The sequence below is a fragment of the Perca fluviatilis genome, chromosome 13 (assembly GCF_010015445.1).
Source record: "Perca fluviatilis chromosome 13, GENO_Pfluv_1.0, whole genome shotgun sequence".
NCBI classification, from domain to species: Eukaryota; Metazoa; Chordata; class Actinopteri; order Perciformes; family Percidae; genus Perca; species Perca fluviatilis.
The window spans coordinates 33,232,573-33,256,842 of record NC_053124.1 but is presented as its reverse complement, the minus strand read 5'-3'; the positions used below and the strand labels follow the sequence as shown (position 1 = coordinate 33,256,842).

At 41.4% G+C, this 24,270-nt stretch overlaps 1 protein-coding gene and 1 pseudogene across 1 annotated transcript in view; one reads left to right on the top strand and one right to left on the bottom strand.

The window, feature by feature from the left end:
- LOC120570939 (collagen alpha-1(XIV) chain-like) overlaps window positions 1-24,270 on the top strand; it is a 333,908-nt gene that overhangs the window by 202,572 nt on the left and 107,066 nt on the right. The window contains 3 exon segments of the mRNA XM_039819635.1: window positions 370-447; window positions 826-912; window positions 2,621-2,674. Of these exon segments, the coding sequence (XP_039675569.1) occupies window positions 370-447; window positions 826-912; window positions 2,621-2,674 (219 nt within the window).
- Window positions 13,601-17,164, bottom strand: LOC120572053 (annotated as a pseudogene).

Here is a 24,270-nt window from a genome sequence, read left to right as displayed (position 1 = left end):
CGTTACAAAAAAACGTATGGGGTGACGCTCAGTCTCCAAAAAACTAGACCACACCACTGCTCCTGCCGTTGTGGATCCCACGGAGAAAGTTTTCTGAATGCATTTACAGTGAAGTTACAGCACTTTGAGTCAGTTATGAGTGCTGCTTGTGATCACTTTTCACATAATAAGTTAGCGAATACTAATTTTTACAAATAAAAATACATACAATACAGTCATAATCTGGAGCAAAACCAAAATAACACAACTTTCCCCCTTTTTTTTTAATTGTCAAACCTCCACTTCTTGGTGTCTAAAGTTCAGCTCTGTGTTGTTGTAGATATTGAAGTGGTTTGTGTATTAAAGTTTTTTTTTTTTTCTCCTCTGCAGTTCCAGCTTCAGATCTTCGACATCGTCTGCAGCACTTCGTGGGCCAGCAGAGACAAGTGCTGTGAACTTCCTGGTCTGGTGAGGTCAAAGTTCATCTTTTCTTCTCTTACTGTCTGTACTCAAATACATGTTAAAGCGCAACTCTCGCTAAAATGCAATCTAGGGTCTTTTTGTGAACGTACCCTACCCCTAGGTTGCATTTTGGCGAGAGTTACGCTTTAAAGGAAGACTTTGCCCTCAAAATGAACATTTGTATATCAGTCACTCACAGTGTTGCCTTGAATTTGTGACGAAAACTTGTTTTTTGTCACATGACTTAACGGGAGAGTGAACAGAGAGTCAAAAAAACTGCTCACTTTAGCTGCTTTATTTAATCATTTATCATTGCATGTCATTGCCATTATATAAATTTTTTTTGTTTGTTTTTGTCACCCTCATCATGCTGTGGTCATCCAGAGGAAGGAGGCAGACTGCCCAGCCATGCCCAAAGCCTGCACCTGCACCCAGGACAGCAAAGGCCCCCCCGGCTCTGCTGGACCACCTGTGAGCCACGCACAAATGCATCCAATACATCCTCACTCACAGTCAGACACTCAAGTTAATTCATTGAATCTAACAGCAATATTACATTCAGATCATATATCAAATGAACTGAGGTATGAGTAATGCGAGATACACATCACACGAGAATCAAGACGATTTTGGGCCCCATTCCCCCCCTCCCGACAATCGTCAGCAAACACCCGATTTTTCTCTTTTTTTTTCTTGATGGTTTGGCCAACAGGCAGAGAGCAACAGTCAGACTATACCATTATCCAAATTATGGAACACACAGAGTGTACCACACATTCCTGCATGCAGTCACACAGATGCATGAAGCCTCAAGATATCACCTGAACAACATGCTTCATCTGCACTTTGAGTTACTGATCTTACTTCAGTTCAGTTTTCTTGATCCTTCTGGCAGATTAAAGCTCATATTTCTTGTGTATCTCAGCTTTGTGGGTATCTGTACAAGTGTACGCACAAACACACACACACAGGCACACACACACACACACACACGCACAGACACACACACACACGCACAGACACACACACAAGCACACACACACAGACATGCACACACGCACACAGACACATACGCACACACAGACAGGCAGACACACACACACACATACAGACACATACACACAGACACATACACACAGACACACATGCATACACAGACACACACACAGGCACATGCACACACACAGATACACACACACAGACACACACACACAAACACACACAGGCATGCACGCACAGACACACAGACACACACCAACAGGCACACACACAGACACACACACACACGCACAGACACACACACACACACACACACAGGCACACAGACACACAGACAGACACACACACACACACACACACACACACACACACACACACACACACACACACACACAGGCACACAGACAGACACACACAGACAGACACACACACACACACAGGCACACGCACAGACACACGCACAGACGCACACACAAACACATACAGACAAACACACAGACAGGCAGGCACACACACACACACAAACACACACACACACAGGCACACAGAGAAACAGACACACACACACACACACACACACACACACAAACAGATGCACAGACACACACACACACACACAGACACACACACACACAGGCACACAGACACACCCAGACAGACACACACACACACACATACACACAGACACACACACACACACACAGGCACACAGACACACACAGACAGACACACACACACACACAGGCACACGCACAGACACACGCACAGACGCACACACAAACACATACAGACAGACACACAGACAGGCACACACACACACACAAACACACACACACACAGGCACACAGAGAAGCAGACACACACACACACAAACAGATACACACACACACACACACACACACAGGCACACAGAGAAACAGACACACACACACACACAAACAGATACACAGACACACACACAGACACACAGACAGACACACACGCTTGCACACACACAGACAGACACACACACATACACACACGCAGACAGGCACACGCACACAGACACACACAGACACACACACGCACAGACACGCACTCACACACACAGACACACACACACACAGTATAGAGACAGTGTGGATTTGAACGTGCTCATTGTGTACCCATCATTAACTCTTTCTTTTTGGGTTTCCAACAGGGAGGCCCAGGGATCCGAGGAGCCAGAGGTGACCGCGGCGAGCCAGGCCCAGTGGTAAGTCCTACTGGTTTTATAAACTGATACCAAGTCACGACTGTCGTCACTCAAGTGTGTTTTTCTTCCCCCACTTGTTCCGATGAAAGAGCGATAGCGTGAAAAGCCACCGCTGAACATACAAAACAGGAAGCGAGCTATCTGCGATCTGGATGATATCAAAAAGTTGCTGTAGCTGCCAGAATGTTCTTCTCTTTGCGATTCAAACTCTAGCAAGAGTTATGTTGTGGTAATACAATTTTTTTTTGTCAGCTGAAATATCAATACATTTCGCCGTTGTCTGCTTTGCTATGGAAGCCCAGTGTTCACGTTAGATGACCGGTGACACCATTGACCTTATTTACCTTTACGCTGCCTTTAAATCCTACTCTCACCCAAGCAAAGAGCGGATACCCATTGGCTTGAACCCGGCTTTATATCTTCATTTTATCTGCTTAGGCTAAACTAATGTGGCTGCCCCCCGCTGACATGTCAGAGCTCATCTTGTTTTTACTTTGTTTTAACCTTTATTCAGGTAAGTTTCACACAGAGCCAAGCATCCCACTGATCACATCCTAAAGAGACAGAGGCCTTTTTTGCTGGTTATTAGCATTCAGAATGCTAATATGTTTTCAATTTCCACTGCCTGGTACTCATTGCAGTTTTCAACTCAAAGTGCTTGAAATTGTGAGACAATATATAAAAAGAGGCATATACATGAGAACATAGGTAGCATAAATATAAGGGGGAAAGTATAACATGAATAAAAGAAAACGGAACAAAACTGATCAGCTATACAGAAAACACAAACATTTCAAATAACAAACGTCAAAAAATCAAATAACACTTTAAGCACATTTCTTAAAATACGACACAAATACAAAAGAAGACTCACAGAATCATCCACACACCAGACAAGGTAGGTACCTTCTATCTTTCTTGCAGTTTTTTCTGAATTACAAACATTTCTATGCATATAAACACACAAAAAACATTCAGCTTTTGGCTGGTCTCTAAAATAGTTCCACACAAAACATGCAGTTTTTTAACAGGGTTGTCGTCAACTGGAATCAAAATCATGACACCCCTAGTATTAATGAGAGTATACAATAACATAATACAGAAAAGAGAGCATCATTTCAGATAACATAACACGACAGAAATCACAACAAAACTATAAAAACGGCAACATTTCAGAAAACATGACGAAACATGAGAAAAGAAAATAGATTAAAACTGATCAGCAATATGGAAAACACATAAACATTTCCCATAACTTAAAGGGATACGCCACCTTTTGTTGAAATAGGGCTTATCACGGTCTCCCCTAGCTGTAGCTAGGTGGGGTCTCCTCTAGCTGTAGATAGGGGGGGTCTCCTCTAGCTGTAGATAGGGGGGGTCTCCTCTAGCTGTAGATAGGTGGGGTCTCCTCTAGCTGTAGATAGGGGGGCCAACGCATTTTTTGTGCATGCATCGTTTTAGTCCGGTGCAACACCGGCAGCGCCGCCGCTAGTTAGCTTAGCGTAGTGAATGGAATCCTATGTTGCCGGTTAGCATCTTGTGAGTAAAAGTGAGCCAACAAAAGACCAAAAAAACAACCTAATTACTTGCACTGAGACAAACAATGCGTTGGCCCACCTATCTACAGCCAGGGTAGACCGTGATAAGAAATATTTCAACAAACCGTGGCGTATTCCTTTAACATAACCGAAAACACAAACAAAAAGACAATCTAATAACACTTTTAAAGCAAATTTACAGAAAACAAATACAACAACACAAAAGAAGACTCACAGAATCCTCCACATACCTGACAAGGTAGGTACCTTCTTTCTTTCTTTCTTTCTTGCAGTTTTTTTCTGAATTACAAACATTTCTCTACATATAAATGCACATAAAACATTCAGCTTTTGGCTCAACTCGCAACACAAAACTAAAAAAAGTCAACATTTCAGAAAACACAACGAAAACACATGATAAAAGAAAACTGATCAGTAATACAGAAAAACACAAACATTTCAGATGACACAATAAAACAGAAAAAAAACATTTCGGATGAAACACAAAAACACAAACCAGGGATGCACCGAATCCAGGATTCGGCTTCGGATTCAGCCGAATATTGGGCTTTTTGACGGGGTTCGGTTTCTGCCTTTCTACCGAACCCTACACTTGCAATACGCGCGCGCGCTGGTCGCTGTAATGACGGCGCCGTTGATTACGGGAAGGTGTTTACGTAGGTGGAGCGTTCAATGCAGTAGGCTGTGAGAAAGTGAAAAGGGAACTTGTGAGCAGAAAAGGTGTAGTTTGGTAGTACTTTCAGTCAAAAGAAGGCCATTCAAGACCAGCTACATGTTCAATCTGCAATGCGGATTTGTCTGGTGGTGGCGAGGACCCTAAACTATAAACAACATGGCCTCTGTTACAACATCTGGTATGAAACATCCGAAAGAATACGAGTTGTGCATGAAGGAATCTCCAGACAGCAGCCAGAATGCAGCAAACTTCAGGTACGGCAAAGGAAGGACAGTCACAGCTGAAAACTGGGAGTAGGATTCGGTATTCTGTTTTGGATTTGGCAGAATCTTAACCAGTGGATTCAGTATTTGGCCGAACCCCAAAAATCTGGTTTCGGTGCACCCCTGCACAAAAGCAGACCAACCTTGAAGCTAAATCAACCAAACAGACAATGTAATAACACTTTCTAAGCACATTACTGAAAATACAACAACACAAACACAAAAGAAGACTCACAGAATCATCCACACACCAGACAAGGTAGGTACCTTCTTTCTTCCTTGCAGTTTTTCTGAATTACAAACATTTTTGGATCTCTAAAATAGTTCCACACAACAAAAGCAGTCGTCAATTGGAATCAAAATCGTGACACCCCTAGTATTGATGATAGTGTTGATGAATGATGAATGTGTTTATTCTCTGCATATAGAACAAAAGACAGATGGCGAATATACCATAACAATATGTAACACACAGATATAATTCATGCATTACGAAACTGAGTTGCAATCTTGTGTGTTGGGTACAAATAACCCCCACAAATGTTGATAATTGCAAGGTTCCACTACATGACTTTAGTCCTGATTTTCCACCCCAGATCTGAGGCAAATTGACGTTGGCTCAGTGCTTGCGTGCACATGTTCAAGTGTGATGTGGGAACCGTTTAATGGTTTCAGAGGGTTTCACACAGAACCATCTGAGAAGCCGTCATTGGAAATGTTTTTTGGAAAGGGCAGGAACCATCGGTCTATCACCTCCGCCATTGTTGTTTTGAACAAACAGTTGCGGCCGCGTACACACCTAAGCCACGCCCTTAGCTTCCAGGAGCAACTCCACAGACGCTGATTGGTTCAGTCCGCTGGGTGTTTGAACACAAACTCGATACTTGAAGTCTAGTCTGGCTAGTCCACACAGTATTTCAGGATGGGAGAAAAACATGCTCTGGTTTATTGGTATTTCTTTAAACCAGTCACAATCATCTTGGGCGCCCTAAGCTCTGGACGCAGGTACGGCTTCTCTGCAAAATAGCCAAGGGAAGGAACTTGTTTTGGTGGAACATTTGCTGAATGTTCCACCATCTTGTGTCTTCTCGTAGATCTCCGCCTGGCTCTCCTTTTTTACTCTCACGTTGAAACTGAAATCTGGAGAGTGAATATCTGAAGACATGTTGTTTCTGTGTGAGTGGGGCAGCTCTTAAATGGGGAGCATTGAGGAAGTAGCAGCAAGACAAACCACAAACACAGATACTGAATGCCAACAGAATTTTGCACCAACCTGCAATAAATTCCTAGCCAGGTCCTACCAGTTTGCACTTAATATAATGAATACAGTACTGCTTATATAAGCAAAGACCCGTCTCTACTAAAGGCCTCGTCTCTTCAGTTAAAGTCAATAAAGACCCTGATCACCGGTGGCCCTGAGAGCTTAATGCACTGCAAATTAAGAAAACACGACCAAATACTGCCTGACAGAGCGGATGTCAAATATCAGATATGAGCAGCAGCTTGTGAGTGTGAAGCAGCCAAAAGCACACTTTATCCTCTCTAGATCTGCTGTTTGTGGTCATTTTGGGACTCCTTAGCAAATTGGCTCTAACATTATTTCCTGTGTCATGAACCAGATAACATGCCTCTCAAGCCATGTTGAAGGTTAGAACTAAATCAATAGAAAAGAAACATATTTGTCCCAGTTTATAAATATTGTTATACATCAAAATGCTTTATTAAAGTTGACTTGGTTGCTACCCTAGCTGGGCAGTATCAACAAAATCACATAAGGTTCCATTTTGGCCCAAATGTCCCATTACTCATGTGCAGTATTTAACTTGGTGAAGTTTTAGGTTCAGTTATTTGTGCTTTCAGAAGATATTAACAGTCCATTAAAGATTATGAAAAAGAAAGTTAGAAATTTGAATAAAACACCTTAACACTGAGAGACATTGTTACACTCAGCTACAACAGTCCAATAAACTAAAGATAAACAAAGAACTGAAGTGTTATGCAGTCTGTAAGATCTAAAATCAGTTCAAAGCTGCATCACATTACTATAAGCAAAACCCTAAATAATGTCCAAGTCAACTGACTAATGGTTTAGATGATATTAATATATTACCCAGCTGTAGTTGTTAAACTATTTCTTAATTCCAAACTGTTTATTTTTGCCAAAAACAGAAATGATACTGAATTCAACATGGCAACAAATAAATAGGGGAGAACTTTTAAGATTAGATTAAAAGTCTTTATTTTAAAATGTATTCATAAGGGACCACCTACAAAAGTTAATGTTGCCATCTGATGGATTATATCAGCGTTAGCATCACATCACTTAACAACAAGAAGCATCTGCTATCCAATAAGAAAAGGTATACAAAGCCATAAGCAGACTTGTGTAGCTTTTGTACTTTTAACATCAATCACAATCATCGAACTTCAAGAAGACAGGACACACAAAAAAGATAAAAAGCAAAAGCATTTAATCACATATACATCAACAAGAAGTGTATGTCTGGCCAGTAAAAAAAAATATTAATAATGCAGAGTAAAATGCTGAGTCAGTGGTTTGGTAGCTTTTGTACATTTAACATCAATTAATTGCCAGTCAGTGACAGCTAAAATTATGTTTTTGATTGTTCTGTAATGCCAGTACTGACACTCTAGAAAATCACGTTTAATTTAAGTTTATTTAACAGTATGTTGATTTCACCACTGCTGAAGTTCTGGTTGCATCTCTCCAGGTGGGCATGTAGCACACAGCACAGCACCTCCTCCTATGTGGTGTTCAGGGGGCTTTACCTATACTAATAAACAATTATGATCAAGTAGGAGTCATCATACACTACACCTGGGTAGGAACTGATTTGGATGGTTCAGAACATTTTGTGCATCCTGAGTTGACTTCTAGATGAAAGAGAAATTAAAGATAATGTTTCTGCATGAGGCCCTTTGTGTCATTAATGCAGGGAGGTTAACAAAAGTGACCACTCAGTAAATGTAAAAGTATAGATCTGTTCAATATGCCTTACAGAAGAACATGCATTGTTGTGCTCATCTCTTTAGAAGAGGATCGCCTTCAGTGGAGGAGAAACAGGCGATTCCAAATTGGGAGAAAAAAAGGAAACAAAATTCAAGTTAATGCCATATTGACAAGACTCACATTCTCTGTTAACAATCACTCTCACTTACAGTGGTGTCTGATGATGTGTGGTAGGTAACACTGCATGTAAATATCTAGTCTGGTCCGTAGCTCTTCTTTCTCTTTAGTCAGAATAATGTTTCTGGTTTGCGCCTGGATCAGGGTGATATTGAGCTGGTTCAGACTTATAGTGAGCTGGTTCAGACTGATATTGAGCTGGTCTCTTTCTGTCACCAAGTTTTGTGTTTCCAGTGTGGCAACAACATCTGGTGGGAACAGAAAAATCATTAAATAAAAACAGATTAACAACATAAAACTATTCAGATTTGCAGTGTCAAGTTACTTGCTGTGTTTTAGTAGAAATCACTTTCCGACTTTGAACCTGGAATTTTTTTTGCACCTGTTTTCCATGAACCTGACTGGTGCACTTTGGCATCATTACCAGAAAACATTTTACTTCTGCTTCAACATTCATATCCATCTAAAATTCTAGATCTACTTATGTGTGTGACAGTTTGTTTAAAGAGAACCCATTGTGCTTTTTTGTCTTTTCTGACCTATAAATGTTATGTTTGTATAGACATGTTAAACGATACCAAAGTGTCAAATAATGAGGTAAATGCATTTAGACATGAGCCCTGCAGGCAGCTTTGGTTAGCTCTGCCCAGCTCTGAACACTCGGATCTTATTGGGTCTCAGTTTGCTCTTTGAATTTCCTGGATTTGACTACCTCAATGAAATGGACTTCCATATATGGTCATTCAGAGCCATGCTCCGAGCCGTCCCCTTTGGAGGACTTCCGGAAGATGACCAATCACAATGGAGTGGGCTTGGCTGGAGAGAGGGTGGGGTAGGGATTGTGGCATGGGGGAGGAGGAACCTAAACCAAGATTCGATTTATGTACATAGTTTGTTAGTTTGTGCGGTGAATCGTGTCAGGCTGCTTTTATAGGAGACCAGCAAAGTAGCATAATAGGTGCTCTTGAAAGTTGAGTTTCACTGAGTCAGTGTTTGTGACTTTCACTTAAGATTTTTAAACAGATTGTGTATTTTGTCCACTATCTCTACCTGGCTAGTGTGTAATGGCTTTGTCTGATAAAAGAGCCACATGAGTGGGAACCTGTTAACTGTTTAGTTTATTGCCAGTAGGGCTCATAAACAAGACTGAGAAAGATGCCCACTATGACAGTGCATAAAGTAAAAAGCTTTAAAAAAAAACAAAAAAAAAACGATCAGTCTGATGTGTGTAGAGGTGTATGTGGTTATTTTGTAGCAGCTTTGTGTCATTTAGACGTGATTAAATGAAAGTAAACACAGTTTTTCAAATCAGAGAATTACATCAGCAGCTGTGGACAAGAGTGTAAGAATCCTGCTTTAACCACATTAGTACATTTTTAAGCAGGTCTAAATTCATCTCTGGTTGGAGAGTGTTTCATTTAAATAGGTTATGTACATTTTCAACATCTTTCCAAGTATTCAATTTGCACTTTTGACAGAATTAAACTGGTAAAGAGTGATCTGAGTCATCTATTCTCACTGAGGGGTGGCCTCTAGCTCACCCAGAAAGAGCATTCCCCTATGTTGGCTGAGTCCTGCAGTGGCATGTCTATCCACTGTCACTACAAAATAAAGGGAAAAGCACCCCCCCAAAAAAAAAAATCAATTAAAAAATCGATCTATTCTCAGTGAGATGTGTAAAACCCAAAATAGAACCGTGCATGTCGTTAAAGAATAAAGACCAAATCCTCACAGCGAATGTAGGTCCCGCCCAATATCAGAAGATACAGCACTCCCAGAATCACTGCTTTGGCTCCACAAGGACATCTTTTGACAGCTGAAGGATTGTTTTGAGTGAGTGGTCCTACAGAGACAAAGAACAGTCAACCATGTGTTAATGAAGCATGTTGGAAGTGGCTTTTTGGAATTATTGATTATTTCATTCTTACGTTGTTCTTCTCAGTTAGAAATAGGACCTTTTAACTCAAGTGGCACTAAATTGCATTTCAATGCGTTTTTGTTTAATGTCTCAGTCCACAGCACAGACCAGTCTATTAAATGGTCAACCTACATTGTTCAGGATTTAATCAGACATTCACAAACATCAATACAATATTTAGTTATTTTGTACTTACTGACTTCACGGGAACCAAGACTTTGTTTCAGAGTGTCTTCATTCTCGTAGATCTCCGCCTGGCTCTCCTCTTCTTCTCTCACGTTCAAACTCACATCTGGAGCGTGAATGTCTGCAGACATCTTGAGAGTCGAAAGAAGTTGATTCACACTGATCGTATTCTTCGCTGTTTGTTTCTCGGAGTCAGGCACCCTTTGGCGGATTTGATCACTTTTGAATAGCAAAGAACCCAAGTGTAAATGCAACTAAGCATTCAAGTGGCCTCTACAAGATGTGGTCTTTATAACAGCTCACGTAACACTGAAACAGCCAGTAGTTGTTACGTATTTGATGTCTGCAGTCATTTTTTTTATATTTTATCTCGGATCAGTGCAACCACTGAATCGTCTGAGTGAGATACAACCAAACTTTCCTGTCAATCTTTTTTTCTGTCTCTTCACTGGTTACCAGTGGCTGCCCGCATCCGCTTCAAGACACTAGTACTTGCATACAGGGCCATGAACGGCACAGCCCAACTTACATCCAGGACACAGTCAAATCCTACACCCCATCTCACCCACTTCGCTGCATCAGCCAACCTACTTGCTGCCCCCTCACAGCGAGGTACAGCTAATCACTCAACGAAATCCCGACTGTTTGCTGTCCTAGCTCCTAAGTGGTGGAATGAGCTCTCTATTGACATCAGGATGGCCAAAAGCCTATGCATGTTCTGCCGAAGGCCAAAAACATATCTCTTCCGACTACACTTCGGATAAACATTAAAAAAAGTATATATATTTCTTGAAGCTGCACCTTCATATGGCTCTTTGTAGTTTTGCTTATTTAAAGCTAATGTTCTTGCACTTACTACTTGTTGTCTGGAGTTTGCACCTTCAGGGTTAAAAGCACTTAATTGGAAGTCGCTTTGGATAACAGTGTCAGCTAATTGACATGCAATGTAATATCTAATTTACTTTTGAAATTTGAATTTGATCATGTAATACTATATTTATTTTAAATGTTTTATTTATGAATTCATATATAAGCCTTCTTGTTAGATCTTCTGATCTACATGTGTATTTAATCTTTTTATTTCAGATTTGGACAATAACACTTATTTCCCTCGTCAGTCTCTGCAAGTCTTCCATGTGTATTAGGTTATGCATATGTGTGTTAATGAATAGTTAGCTAAAGTTTTTTGTTGTTGTAACGGAACCTAAAATGCACAAGTTATTTCTCGTGTGGCTCTTTTTTTTAGCAGTTACAGCTTCAGGTGCATTACCACCACCATCTGGACTGGAGTAGTACTGATTCTGATTTACATGTAGCTCTTGAAAACTGACTGACTAATCAGATTAGTGACGTGGCTAACAGACTCAAACAGTATGTGGCAAGGTGTTAAGGAAACTTTTGCTCCTAAATTTCATCTGGATATAAGACACTTGAAATGGCAAGTGTAAATAAGACCTTAGTTAAGATTTGAAAAATATCCTTATCACGGTAAGTCAACTGTTATCATTGGGTTTAGAGTAGGGTTGGGTACCGAACTCTGTACTTTTTAGGGTACCAACTGAATTACGTCGGTAAAACCAAAGACGGATTCATGTTAAATCAATCAGTGCCAACTTTCGGTACTTTAGAGCACGTACGTAAGCGCAAGTTTCTCCACCTTCTCTGCATGTTTGACAGAGAGAGAGGCTCAGCTCCGACACACACAGAGCTGTGGTGCAGACGGAGTAAACTACGTCTCCTCTGCAGCTTCAAATCACAGCGAGTCACAGGAATGAGGTTGCAAGCGTGGTTACACTTTTCAAAACTCCACACAGACAACGTTCACTGCAATATAATATAATCACCAGCTGAAAAGCAGCCGTAGTGCTGTAAACGTTACACTTCATCTGAGACAGACAGGCACAATAGTGTTCTGTATGCCCTGGAGACAGACTGACAGGCTGGAGGTTGTAGGACAAGGCATCTTTATTTCTATAGCACATTTCAGCAACAAGGCAATTCAAAACGCTTCACATTAAACATTAAAGAGCAATTAAAAACTTTAATGAAAGAGTGAGAACATAAAAACAGGTTAAAATACAATAAGATCCAAATACAAGAGTAAAACTTCCAGTGCAGTGTGGTCCCTCGTGTTGAATTTGGACAGGCACACATTACACAGGCTCAAGAGGCGTAACATTAATCTCAATGCATGTTTAACTCTCCTGGTGAAGCTTCTCACTGGCAGCTGGAAATTAGCAGCTGACTGCAGGTTTATCAAAGAAAAAACGGCAACAATTTCTATCTAACCAGACTGATCTCATGAAGTGGCGTATGTATGACACGCCAATTCGTATGCCATTTTGGCGTGTTATCAAGACGCATAATCGCTTTTTAGCGTGTTTGTCAACGCAAGTCGCCCGCCATTGACCTACATTACATTTCCGCCGTAGCGAGTAATATAAAGGGACGTAGGACCACATAAGGAGGTAGGTTGGGGTGGTGAATGGGTAAAACACAGGACTTTCAGCCCGGAGAGCTGGGTTCGCATCCCGCGTGAGGTGATTTTCAGCTGTTTTATTTTATTATTATTTTTAAGCCTTCCCCAATGTTTCTTTCCTAACCCAACCATGTATTGTTTTCCTAAGTGTATTTTTGTTGTGTTTTTCTGTGTTTTTGGCGCTTTTTTTGTGTTACTAAAGCCTTTCCCTGTGTTTTTTTTTTAAACACACGTGACGTTGTTCTCGCGATAATACGTCATATTCTCGCGATAACACGCAACGTGGCAACGCCACATGGTGGGTATGTTTACATTTGCTGTATACAGCGTAGACATACACGTGGATAGCTGAAAATGCGTACAGATAACACGCCATTTGGGAAAGTGCTGTGTATGTTTACGCAAATTCATGATGCCATGTTGATCTAACAGATTACAAACATTTTAATCAACTACATGAACCAAGGTAAAGACAACCTGCTAATCCATGTTTTTATTATAATAATCCTGTAGGACTACAGAGTAAGTGCGCATGACTTCTAACTTATTGTGCACTATGAAGGGCAGATGAATAATATCTCTGTAATCCAGGTTATTTAGCAACATAGAATAAACACATCAGTAAATGTAAAATATATAGTGGTCAGATTTGACAAAGCTGATCCCAACACTATAAACCTTTCTATCGTCAAATAATTCAGATAATCTTTTTCTCACATATCCAGTTCTTATTATCATATCTACTTTGTGTCCATTCTCCGTGTTGATTGCAGCATGTTGCAGGGTACTGGTCACTGTTATAGGGAGTCAGTCCTGATGCCCAGTACCTGTCAGACAAATATACTTTTATTTAACAGGGCTGAAACTCCTCATGGTTATTAATTTTAAATTAACTTATAATATTTATATTATTTGTAATTTATACATGTATTTTAATAACTGAAGATTTCGCTTTTTAAATCAATGTTACCAAACAACTGCCAATGAAAGAAGGAAACCTTGTTCAGTGGTCCGATATCTCTTTTTTCAGCGATTTAAGGGATTTGTATTTTCAGGCATCATCCCAAATAAACAAGGTATTATGGGTTTTCTGTTATCTAACACCAAGATGGCACCCTTTCATTGTGTTCTACCCCTACTGACTCTTTTCATAAACTCAGCAGTCTGTCCCATAGACTTTACATTTTGATTAAGTCACACACATTAGACTACAGAAGCTTTTCAGGTCTCTGAAAGTTTGACTAATATTAAATCTTTATGACTTAAGACTTCAGTATTCATTTATAATGGTTACTGGGGGAATTTTTGTTGCAGCTCCTCAGTTGGCCTCTGACACAAATGGGTGTCAAAGCTGACTCTAGGTCTGTGTCTCTCCAGCTTCATGTTAATACGTCATCCATGGGACTGATGCTCATATTTAGTTATGTAGCATTTCCCTAAAAGACTATTTATAGACTTATATAAAAGTAATCCCTCTCAATCATCACTTACTGTGTGGGGTGTCTGTATCTGCATAGACCATGTCCCCTGTCTAGGTTTTCTCTTTTCTTCTTATTTTCACCTGTGTTGGAGATTTTGCCTTCTCTCTCTTTGTGTCTCTCTCTCTCTCTTTCTCTTTGAATGCTGTGTTTACAAACACCAACTGACTAAATCAGCTTCTATGTTCTATTTAAAACATAATTAGTTTAGTGACAAACAGTGACTTTCATGGAAAAATGTCTCACGTTTTTGTCAGCGGTGATCCATCCACCCATTTCCATCCTCCTTGTGTCCCTACATACATAGACCAATCCAGGACTCTCCATCCTTACTCAGCTCAGAGACAAACTTCTAGTAGTTGACAAGAGATAAAAATCATTTCTCATTTCACAGTTCAGAATTTCTGTTGTAGTAAAGTCATCTTGTGACTTCATCAGCCATAACAAACACAAGAGGGATCCCTCGGTACACCACACACTGAGGACTGGACCCAACAGCGTGACAGTAAACACACATTAGTAATGGAGGAAAGAGAAGAAAGACATTTATACTCAGCAGAGAAACTAATTAAACTAACTAAAACTAATAAAGAAATTAATGAGGAAGTGCATGGTTACTGCTCAACAGTTAACATTCATTTTATCAATTTTAAATTCTGTTCATATTTAAACATTTCCATTAAATGTCTTTTTTTCTAAAATTACTCACTCAGAAACAAACACACTCGCCTGTTTCTCTTCGTTGTTTATGATGACCAGATCTGCTCCTCTCTGCTGACAGTCAGCTCTGCTTCCATACCAGTTCTTCTCCTCTTGAGATTTAAAGTAACAACTGCTTCTTAATCTCTTCCATCCGTCAGGACACAGCATCTCTTAATGACAAACAAATCTCAAATTAGTAAGACTTGTTGATAGTTATAATTAATAGTTTAGTTAAAGATCATTCTTGCCTATGCCATGTTTGTTTCCCTTTTATGTTTATTCCGACCTGTTCATACTCCAAACTCATAAAATATGGACGTTTGGACAGTGGCGGTCAGTGGCTGTATCGACAAAAAACGCTCGTTTGTATAACATACCGGGGAGAGCAGCAGCTACACGGGGTTAAGCGAGTAGTATGTAAGGCCAACATTCCGGTGTAGAGAGGTTGGTTGGGGTTGTGTATGGGTCAAACATAGGACTTTCGCCCAGGGGACTGGGGTTTGTGTCCCGCATGTCAACTTTTCTAAAGCTTTCTTCTTTAACCGTTGCGTTATTCCCGCATGTCACAGAAGCGTAAACCCACCAACTACCTTGCCCTAAACCCAACCGTCCCGTTATTCCAGCATGTCATGGAAGTGTAAACCCCCCCCCCCCATGACCTTTTCCTAAACTCAACTGTCCCATTCCCACATGTCACGGAAACGTAAACCCACCCACAACCTTTTCCTTAACATAACTGCGTCAAAAAGGGATGCCAATAGTCCCGACCAAGCGTGTTAAGTTAAAGCGTGTTTTGTGGCGCTAAAGGAGACTTTTAGCATCAATAACGACAAAGGCAACTGACCAATCGTCCATATTTTATGAGATGGGCGTGATACTCTTGTTTATTCTGTAAATAATTCGTAAATAGTTTCTCTCAGGTTTTATATCTCAAGTGACTGTTTATGAAATATTTACATCATCAGCGAAAAAGTTCAATAGCATTAAACAGTTACAATCAGAAGTAAAGACACAGTCAAGCCATATAATGTTAATTGGTAAAATACAGGAGTTTTCTGTTTTTAATCTTTTCTCACCTTTAATTCTGTTATTCAGCTGCTTTACTTCATCCTGTAGCTTTTGGTTGTTTTTACTCAGTGTTTGGTAGCTGCTCTCTAACTGACTGTTGTTGGCTGAAATTTCTGGAGAAAAACAGTAATAGAAACAAGTAAGACAATATGAGATTATTTATGCCTAATAGACAGTGTGAAGTTGGATCCTGTGTGTTGTGATAATTTGAAACCTTTCTTGCCTGAAACCTTCACCTGGAGCCTGCTGAAGTTGTTGCTCAGTTGGTTGTATTCACTCTGCATCTGTTCTTTTTCCAAAGTGACTAAAATATCTGGTGACAACCGCAACAAAATAAGAAACAGACCAACAACACCAGATCATTCTGCTTTAAGCTAAAGACAGAATTAAGTTACATATCCAGTGCATAATGAAATATCACTCATTATTTCAAACTGGAATGTTATTTGGTGTCTCTGTCCTTTAGCCTGTTCTGTATGTTGAGGTGTTTTAAATAGTAAATACAGGATAACTGATTTGTTAACTGAAGTATCAAGTGTGAACAAGAACCAAAACAAAACGTTTTAGCATCTGTCTCTTTAAGAGCCCTCCTGTAAAAGCCCAGCCTGCTCTGATTGGCTTATGAAAAAAATATGGCGCACGTTTGCAAAAGGTAGTTGTTAAGCCGTAGGCGAAGATACTCAGACAGGGACGGTATATTCTACTGAGCCTGACTGTGACAGAGGAAGGGGAGTAAAATGTGAATAGCTTGTTGAATCACATGTTTCCTCATCTAGGCACCTGTCAAAAAACTAACAGGGTTGTGTTATTTCAAAGTTGTTGGGTTAGTAGCCACTCCAAGTAACCAGATGTATATAACTACTGGAAAAGATTTTCATGATATTTCCCTTTTAAGATATGACAGTTTGTGATAAAAACATAGTACTCACAGCGAATGAAGAGTCCAGCAAATATCATAAGATAAAACCCTCCCAGAGTCACTGCAGTAGCTTTGAAACACCTTCTGTTGTTGGCTGCAGGGTTGTTTTGAGTGTGTGGTCCTAGAGAGACAAAATACATCCAGACCAATTTTTTTAACGCTTGTTTGAAATTTCAACAAGAATAAATATAGCTGCAAGCAGCAATGAGGGGGCCAAGCAGTACACTGGCAGGAATGGCGTTGCCGGCATGAGCAAGCACTCACAGCAACTTTGATGGCCATTGGATAAAGAAGGGCTGAGATATCAGCTCATTTACTTTGTTACAGTGCCCCTAGAGGCCAAATTACACCAATGTCCTTGTGCGTTCTCACAAGCAAGTGCCAAGTCCCTGTACCAAGTTTAGCTTTAGTAGATCAAAGCGTTGTCTGAGATATGAGCTCACGTTCTTTATTCCAGCGCCCCTAGAGGCCAACTTTCCTTGCATGTCCTCACAATCAGCTACCGTGCCCCTGTACCAAGTTTAGCTTTAGTACATCAAAACGTTGCTGAGATAGGAGCTCACTTCCTGTGATTATAGCGCCCCCATAGTGCTCAAAGGTCACCACATTTATTTTGCATCCTCAGAATTGGGTCTTGAGTCCATGTACAAAGTTTGGTTTTGATACGTGAAAGCATTGCTGAGATATGAGCTCATTTCCGGTAACTCTAGTGCCCCCATAGTGGTCGAAGGTCACCAAATTTATTGTGTGTCCTCAGAGGGGTCCCAAGTCCATATACTAAGTTTGGTTTCTATACGTAAAAGCATTGCTGACATATGAGCCTACTTCCTGTGATTATAGCGCCCCCATAGTGGTCAAAAGTCACCAAATTTCTTGAGCCTCCTCCTAATTGGGTCATGAGTCCAAGTATTGAGATTATTTTTGATACGTGAAAGCCTCCCTGAGATATGAGTTCACTTCCTGTTTAGCGGCTTCGCCGTCGATGTGATGGGCAAACGCTTTCAAATATCCATACGCTATGGAATAACTCTGAAGATCATCTGTGCCAAGTTTCGAGAAATTTAGTGACCTATGAAAACTTTTTAGTGTTTTTGTTGAAATCCAATGTGGCGGCCGGATCAATTACATTGACATCACAAATTGACATGCTTCAGCCTTAGGACCTCCCACCGTATTAACAGTAAGTAAGTTTTAATTCCAAAACACAGCAAATGTTATAGGCCAAAACGTAGATTTGCTAATTACATCGCCCCCTATAGGTCTAAGTTCACCAAATTTCTTGAGCCTCTTCCTAATTGGGCCCTGTAGCTATCTACGAAGATTGGTGTTGATATGTGAAAGACTTGCCGAGATATGAGTTCACTTCCTGTTTAGCGGCCTTGCCGTCGATTTCGATTGGCTGTGACGGGCAAACACTTTTGAATATCAATATGCAATGGAAAAACTTTTGCGAGGCATGGTCTGAAGATCATCTGTGCCAGGTTTTGTGAACTTGGACCAATTTTGTAACCTGTGGAAACTTTTTGTGGTTTTGATCCAATCCAATATGGCGGAAGGTCCAACATGGCAGATATTGACATTATGAGGTGCGTTGAGTTCGGCATCATCCAAGGATTCCAACTATATCGCGATGTTCAAAAAGATAGCATTCGGTTGTGTATTAATAAGAAAAGGTAGAATCACTAATGGTGCCTCGCAGCTTTGCTGTTGGGGCTTTGTAATAATTGTTGGGGCTTTGTAAATTATAGAGTGTGGTCTAGACCTACTCTATTTGTAAAGTGTCTCGAGATAACCTATGTTATGATTTGATACTATAAATGAAATTGAATTGAATGACTCACGTGGCACCAAATTAAAGCACCATGGCACCTTAAAATGACCCACAGTGAAAAGTGATTAATGGTGGATTGACTAATTGTGAATTAACACTCAATATCTAGTTTTAATAAAGCTACAAAAACTGAGATGACCTTACCCTTTACAACAATCATCATTTTAGACTTACTGGCTCTTTGTGGCCCGAGATCAGCGTGATGCTCTTCATCCTCTAAGATCTCCACCTGACTCTCCTCTTCCTCTCCGCTGTTCTCTTGGACGTTTCTGTTATATCTCACATTCAGGCTCAAACGTGGCGCATCGACAGTATCTGCAGACATCTTTACAAACTAAAAACTGAAACCTGAACTGAACGTATTCTCCGTCTCACTGTCTGTCTTTGAGTTGGTCACTCATTTAACACAAGAAGTGACAGCAGCACAAACCACTAAGATAGATCCACATCCTAATACATTTGTTAATGTTAGATGAAAAGTCCCACTTAACATTAAATATGACTCACATTTAGGCATTTGGTCATTTGGGAATTAGAATTATTAAACCCTGCAGATAAACTTTATAAAAGTATGTTAAAGTAAAGCTGTTTCTTTCTGACTTCCTTAAATTGAGGAAATAAACATATGTTTATAGCTGCGTTCACACCTCTCAGACACAGGAAGTGTTGTTGGACCGCAAACTTATTTTTGTTCTGTCTGTTAGAGGAAGTGAAGTATAGGTGTGAAGATTGAGTGAAAGAAACAAAAGAGATGACAGACTGTCTTCCTTACTAACACACAACCAGGGTCTGTGATAATTACCTGAAGTTCAGCTGGATGGAATAAAGAATAAGCTCTGCTACATGCACAGCTAGTAACACACAGAGAGCAGATCATAGATGCAAAACAGTGTAGAGGAGCACAGACGAACAGATCTGAGATGAGTGACCAATGTTGCAAGTCTTCCATAAGTTTGGAAGAGTAGTTAGCTAAAGTATTGTAGTTGTAACTGAACCTAAAATGCACAAGTTATTTCTCTTGTGGCTCTTTTTTTTTTTAGCAGTTCCAGCTTCAGGTGCATTACCACCACCATCTGGACTGGAGTAGTACTGACTCTGATTCGCTTGTAGCACTTGAAAACTGACTGACTGTAATCAGTGACGTGGCTAACAGACTCATAAACAGTATGTGGCAAGGTGTTAAGGAAACTTTTGCATCTAAATTTCATCTGGATATAAGACACTTGAAATGACAAGTGTAAATAAGACCTTAATTAAGGTTTGAAAAATATCCTTATCACAGAAAAGCCAACAGTTATTGTTGGGTAGAGTAGGGTTGGGTACCAAACTCAGGACTTTTTAGGGTACCAACCGAATTACGTCTGTAAAACCGAAGACGGATTCATGTTAAATCAATCAGTGCCAACTTTCGGTACTTTAGAGCATGTACATAAGCGTGAGTTTCTCCACCTTCTCTGCATGTTTGACAGAGAGCGAGGCTCAGCTCCGACACACACACAGCTGTGGTGCAGACGGAGTAAACTACGTCTCCTCTGCAGCTTCAAGTCACAGTGAGAATCAGAATCAGAAAAGCTTTATTGCCAAGTACATTTTTTACACATACAAGGAATTTGTTTTGGTGTCGTAGGTGCATGTCACACATTATCTAAAATAGTTAAACAAACAGGTTAACAGAACAGACAATATAAGTATAAATATATGTGTATATATACACACACAGGATGTAATATAATAAAATAAGAGTAACAATTAAGATAAAAAGTGCAGATGAAGTACAGTGGCATGTAGAGCCAGAGGTGAGAGTCAGAGTGGTTTCCGGGCCTTGTTAATAAGGCTAGTGGCGGAGGGGAAAAAGCTGTCCCTGTGACGTGAGGTTTTGGTCCTGATGGACCTCAGCCTCCTGCCAGAGGGGAGGGGCTCAAAGAGTTTGTGTCCGGGGTGGTAGGGATCAGCCACAATCTTTCCAGGACGCTTCAGAGTCCTGGTGGCGTAAAGGTCCTGGAGCGGTGGGAGATTGCAGCCAATCACCTTCTCAGCTGACTGAATGACACGCTGCAGTCTGCCCTTGTCCTTGGCAGTGGCAGCAGCGTACCAGATGGTGATGGAGGATGTGAGGATGGACTCAATGATGGCTGTGTAGAAGTGCACCATCATTGTCATTGGCAGGTTGAATTTCTTCAGCTCCCGCAGGAAGTACATTCTCTGTTGTGCTTTCTTGACGAGGGAGCTGATGTTCAGCTCCCACTTGAGGTCCTGGGAGATGATAGTTCCCAGGAAGCGGAAAGACTCCACAATGTTAATTGTGGAGTCATTGAGTGTGATAGGGGCAGGTGGGGCTGAATTCTTCCTGAAGTCCACAACCATCTCCACTGTCTTTAGAGCGTTGAGCTCTAGGTTGTTTTGCTTGTACCAGGTCACCAGGTGGTCAGCCTCCCACCTGTAGGCGGACTCGTCACCATCAGAGATGAGTCCGATGAGGGAGGTGTCGTCCGCGAACTTCAGAAGCTTGACAGACTGGTGACTGGAAGTGCAGCTGTTGGTGTACAGGGAGAAGAGTAGAGGAGAAAGAACACAGCCCTGAGGGGATCTGGTGCTGATGGTCTGTGAGTCGGAGATGTCTTTCCCCAGCTTCACATGCTGCTTCCTGTCAGACTGGAAGTCAGTGATCCACCTGCAGGTGGAGTCAGGCACACCAAGCTGGGAGAGTTTCTCCTGGAGCAGAGCCGGGATGATGGTGTTAAAGGCAGAGCTGAAGTCCACAAACAGGATCCTGGCGTAGTTTCCTGTGGAGTCCAGGTGCCGGAGGATGTAGTGCAGGGCCAGGTTGACTGCATCATCTACAGACCTGTTGGCTCTGTAGGCAAACTGCAGGGGGTCCAGGAGGGGGTCGGTGATGGCTTTGAGGTGTGAAAGCACAAGGCGCTCAAAGGACTTCATAACCACAGAGGTCAGGGCGACGGGTCTGAAGTCATTAAGTCCTGTGGTCCTTGGCTTCTTGGGAACGGGGATGATTGTTGAGGACTTGAAGCAGGCTGGCACATGGCATGTCTCCAGCGAGGTGTTGAAAATGTCTGTGAACACTGGAGACAGCTGGTCAGCACAGTGCTTCAAGCTGGATGGGGAGACAGCATCCGGTCCAGCAGCTTTCCTGGGGTTCTGTCTCCTGAACAGTCTGTTGACGTCTTCCTCATTGATGGAGAGAGTCATCATTGAGGTGGGTGGGGAGGTGGAGGGGGGGACCTTTAAGGTGGGGGAGGTGGAGGTGATGCGCTGTAGCTGTTGGGAGGTGTCGCGGGGGATGGAATCAGGGAAGACCCTTTTTTGGGAGGTGTTGAGGGGGATGGTTATAGGACCAACCCTTTGTCCTTCAAAGCGACAGTGGAACTCATTAAGTTCGTTGGCTAGGCGTCGGTCGTTGGTGGAGTGGGAGACTTTAGGCTTGAAGCTGGTGATCTGTTTAAGCCCTCTCCAGACAGAAGCAGAGTTGTTTGCTGAGAACTGGTTTTGGAGTTTCTCAGAGTACCGTTGTTTAGCCTCTTTCACCGCCTTGCTAAACTTGTACTTTGCTACTTTAAGTCTGTTTTTGTCTCCACTCCTGAACGCCTGTGCCTTGTCCAACCTTAGCCTTCTGAGTTTGGCTGTGAACCAGGGTTTGTCATTGTTGAAACTCACCCTGGTGCATGATGGAACACAGCAGTCCTCACAGAAGCTGATGTATGACGTCACAGCCTCTGTGTACTCATCCAGACTGTTGGTAGCAGTCCTGAAAACATCCCAGTCAGTAGAGTCCAAGCACGGTTGGAGATCCTCCACAGCTACACTGGTCCACTTCCTTGATGTCCTCACTACAGGTTTGCAGAGCTTTAGTTTCTCCCTGTAGGAGGGGATCAGGTGAACCATGATGTGGTCAGAGAGTCCCAGTGCAGCACGGGGGACGGCGTGATAAGCATCCCGGACTGTGGTGTAACAGTGATCCAGAATGTTCTCCTCTCTGGTCGGGCATTTAATATGCTGTCTGTATTTAGGTAGTACATGAGTGAGGTTTCCTTTGTTAAAGTCACCAAGGAAAATAACTAGGGAGTCCGGGTTGGTCTGCTCCACACATAGTATCTGGTCGGCAAGCATGCGCTGTGCGACCTGCACGTTGGCCTGCGGCGGGATGTAAACACCGACCAGAATGAATGAATGGAACTCACGGGTTGAATAAAAAGGCTTACAGTTTATGATGTAAGATTCCAGGTCAGGAGAACAATACTGCTGGATCACTGTCACGTCGTTGCACCAACCGCTGTTGATGTAGAAACAGATTCCTCCACCTTTTGTTTTGCTGGAGAGGTCCGTGAGTCACAGAAATGAGGTTGCAAGTGTTGTTACACTTTTGAAAACTCCACACAGACAGCGTTTACTGCAATATAATATAATCACGAGCCGAAAAGCAGCCGTATAGCGCGGTTAACGTTACACTTCCTCTGTAACAGACAGGCACAACAGTGTTCTGTATGCCCTGGAGACAGACTGACAGGCTGGAGGTTGTAGGGGCAAGGCATTTATTTATTTATTTCTACAGCACATTTAAGCAACAAGGCAATTCCAAACTTTCATGAAAGAGAGAAAAAAACAGGTTGAAATAGAATAAGATAGAAATACAAGAGTAAAACTTTAGACAGACAGAAGTTAGACAGGCGCACATTACACAGGCTCAAGAGGCGTAACATTAATCTCAATGCATGTTTAACTCCTGGTGAAGCTTCTCACTGGCAGCTGGAAATTAGAAGCTGACTGCAGGTTTATCAAAGGAAACACAGGAACAACTTTTATCTAACAGAATACAAACGTTTTTAATTAACTACATAAACCAAGGTAAAGACAACCTGCTAATCCATGTTTTTATTAGCTTTTATTACAATAATCCTGTAAGACTACAGAGTAAGTACACATGACTTCTAACCAGATGGTGCACTATGAAGGGCAGAGGAACAATATCTCTGTAATCCAGGTTATTTAGCAACACAGAATAAACAGCTGAGTAAATGTTAAATGTATTTTGGTCTGATTTGACAAAGCTGATCCCAACACTACACACCTCTTTATCATCAAAGAGTTCAGAGAATCTTTTTCTCACAGATCCAGTTCTTATTATCAGAATAATATCTTTGTATCCATTTTCCTTCTTGATTGCAGCATGTAGCATAGTAACTGTTATATTGAGTTGGTCCTGCTGCCCAGAACCTGTCAGACAAATGAAATGTTGTTCTTTTATCAAACAGATGAAACTCCTGATTGTTGTAAGTTTCAAATAAACAGTTGAATTTTACAGAGACCCAAAGGTGACATGGAGGAAAAAAAAAAAAAAAACATGACTGGAGACA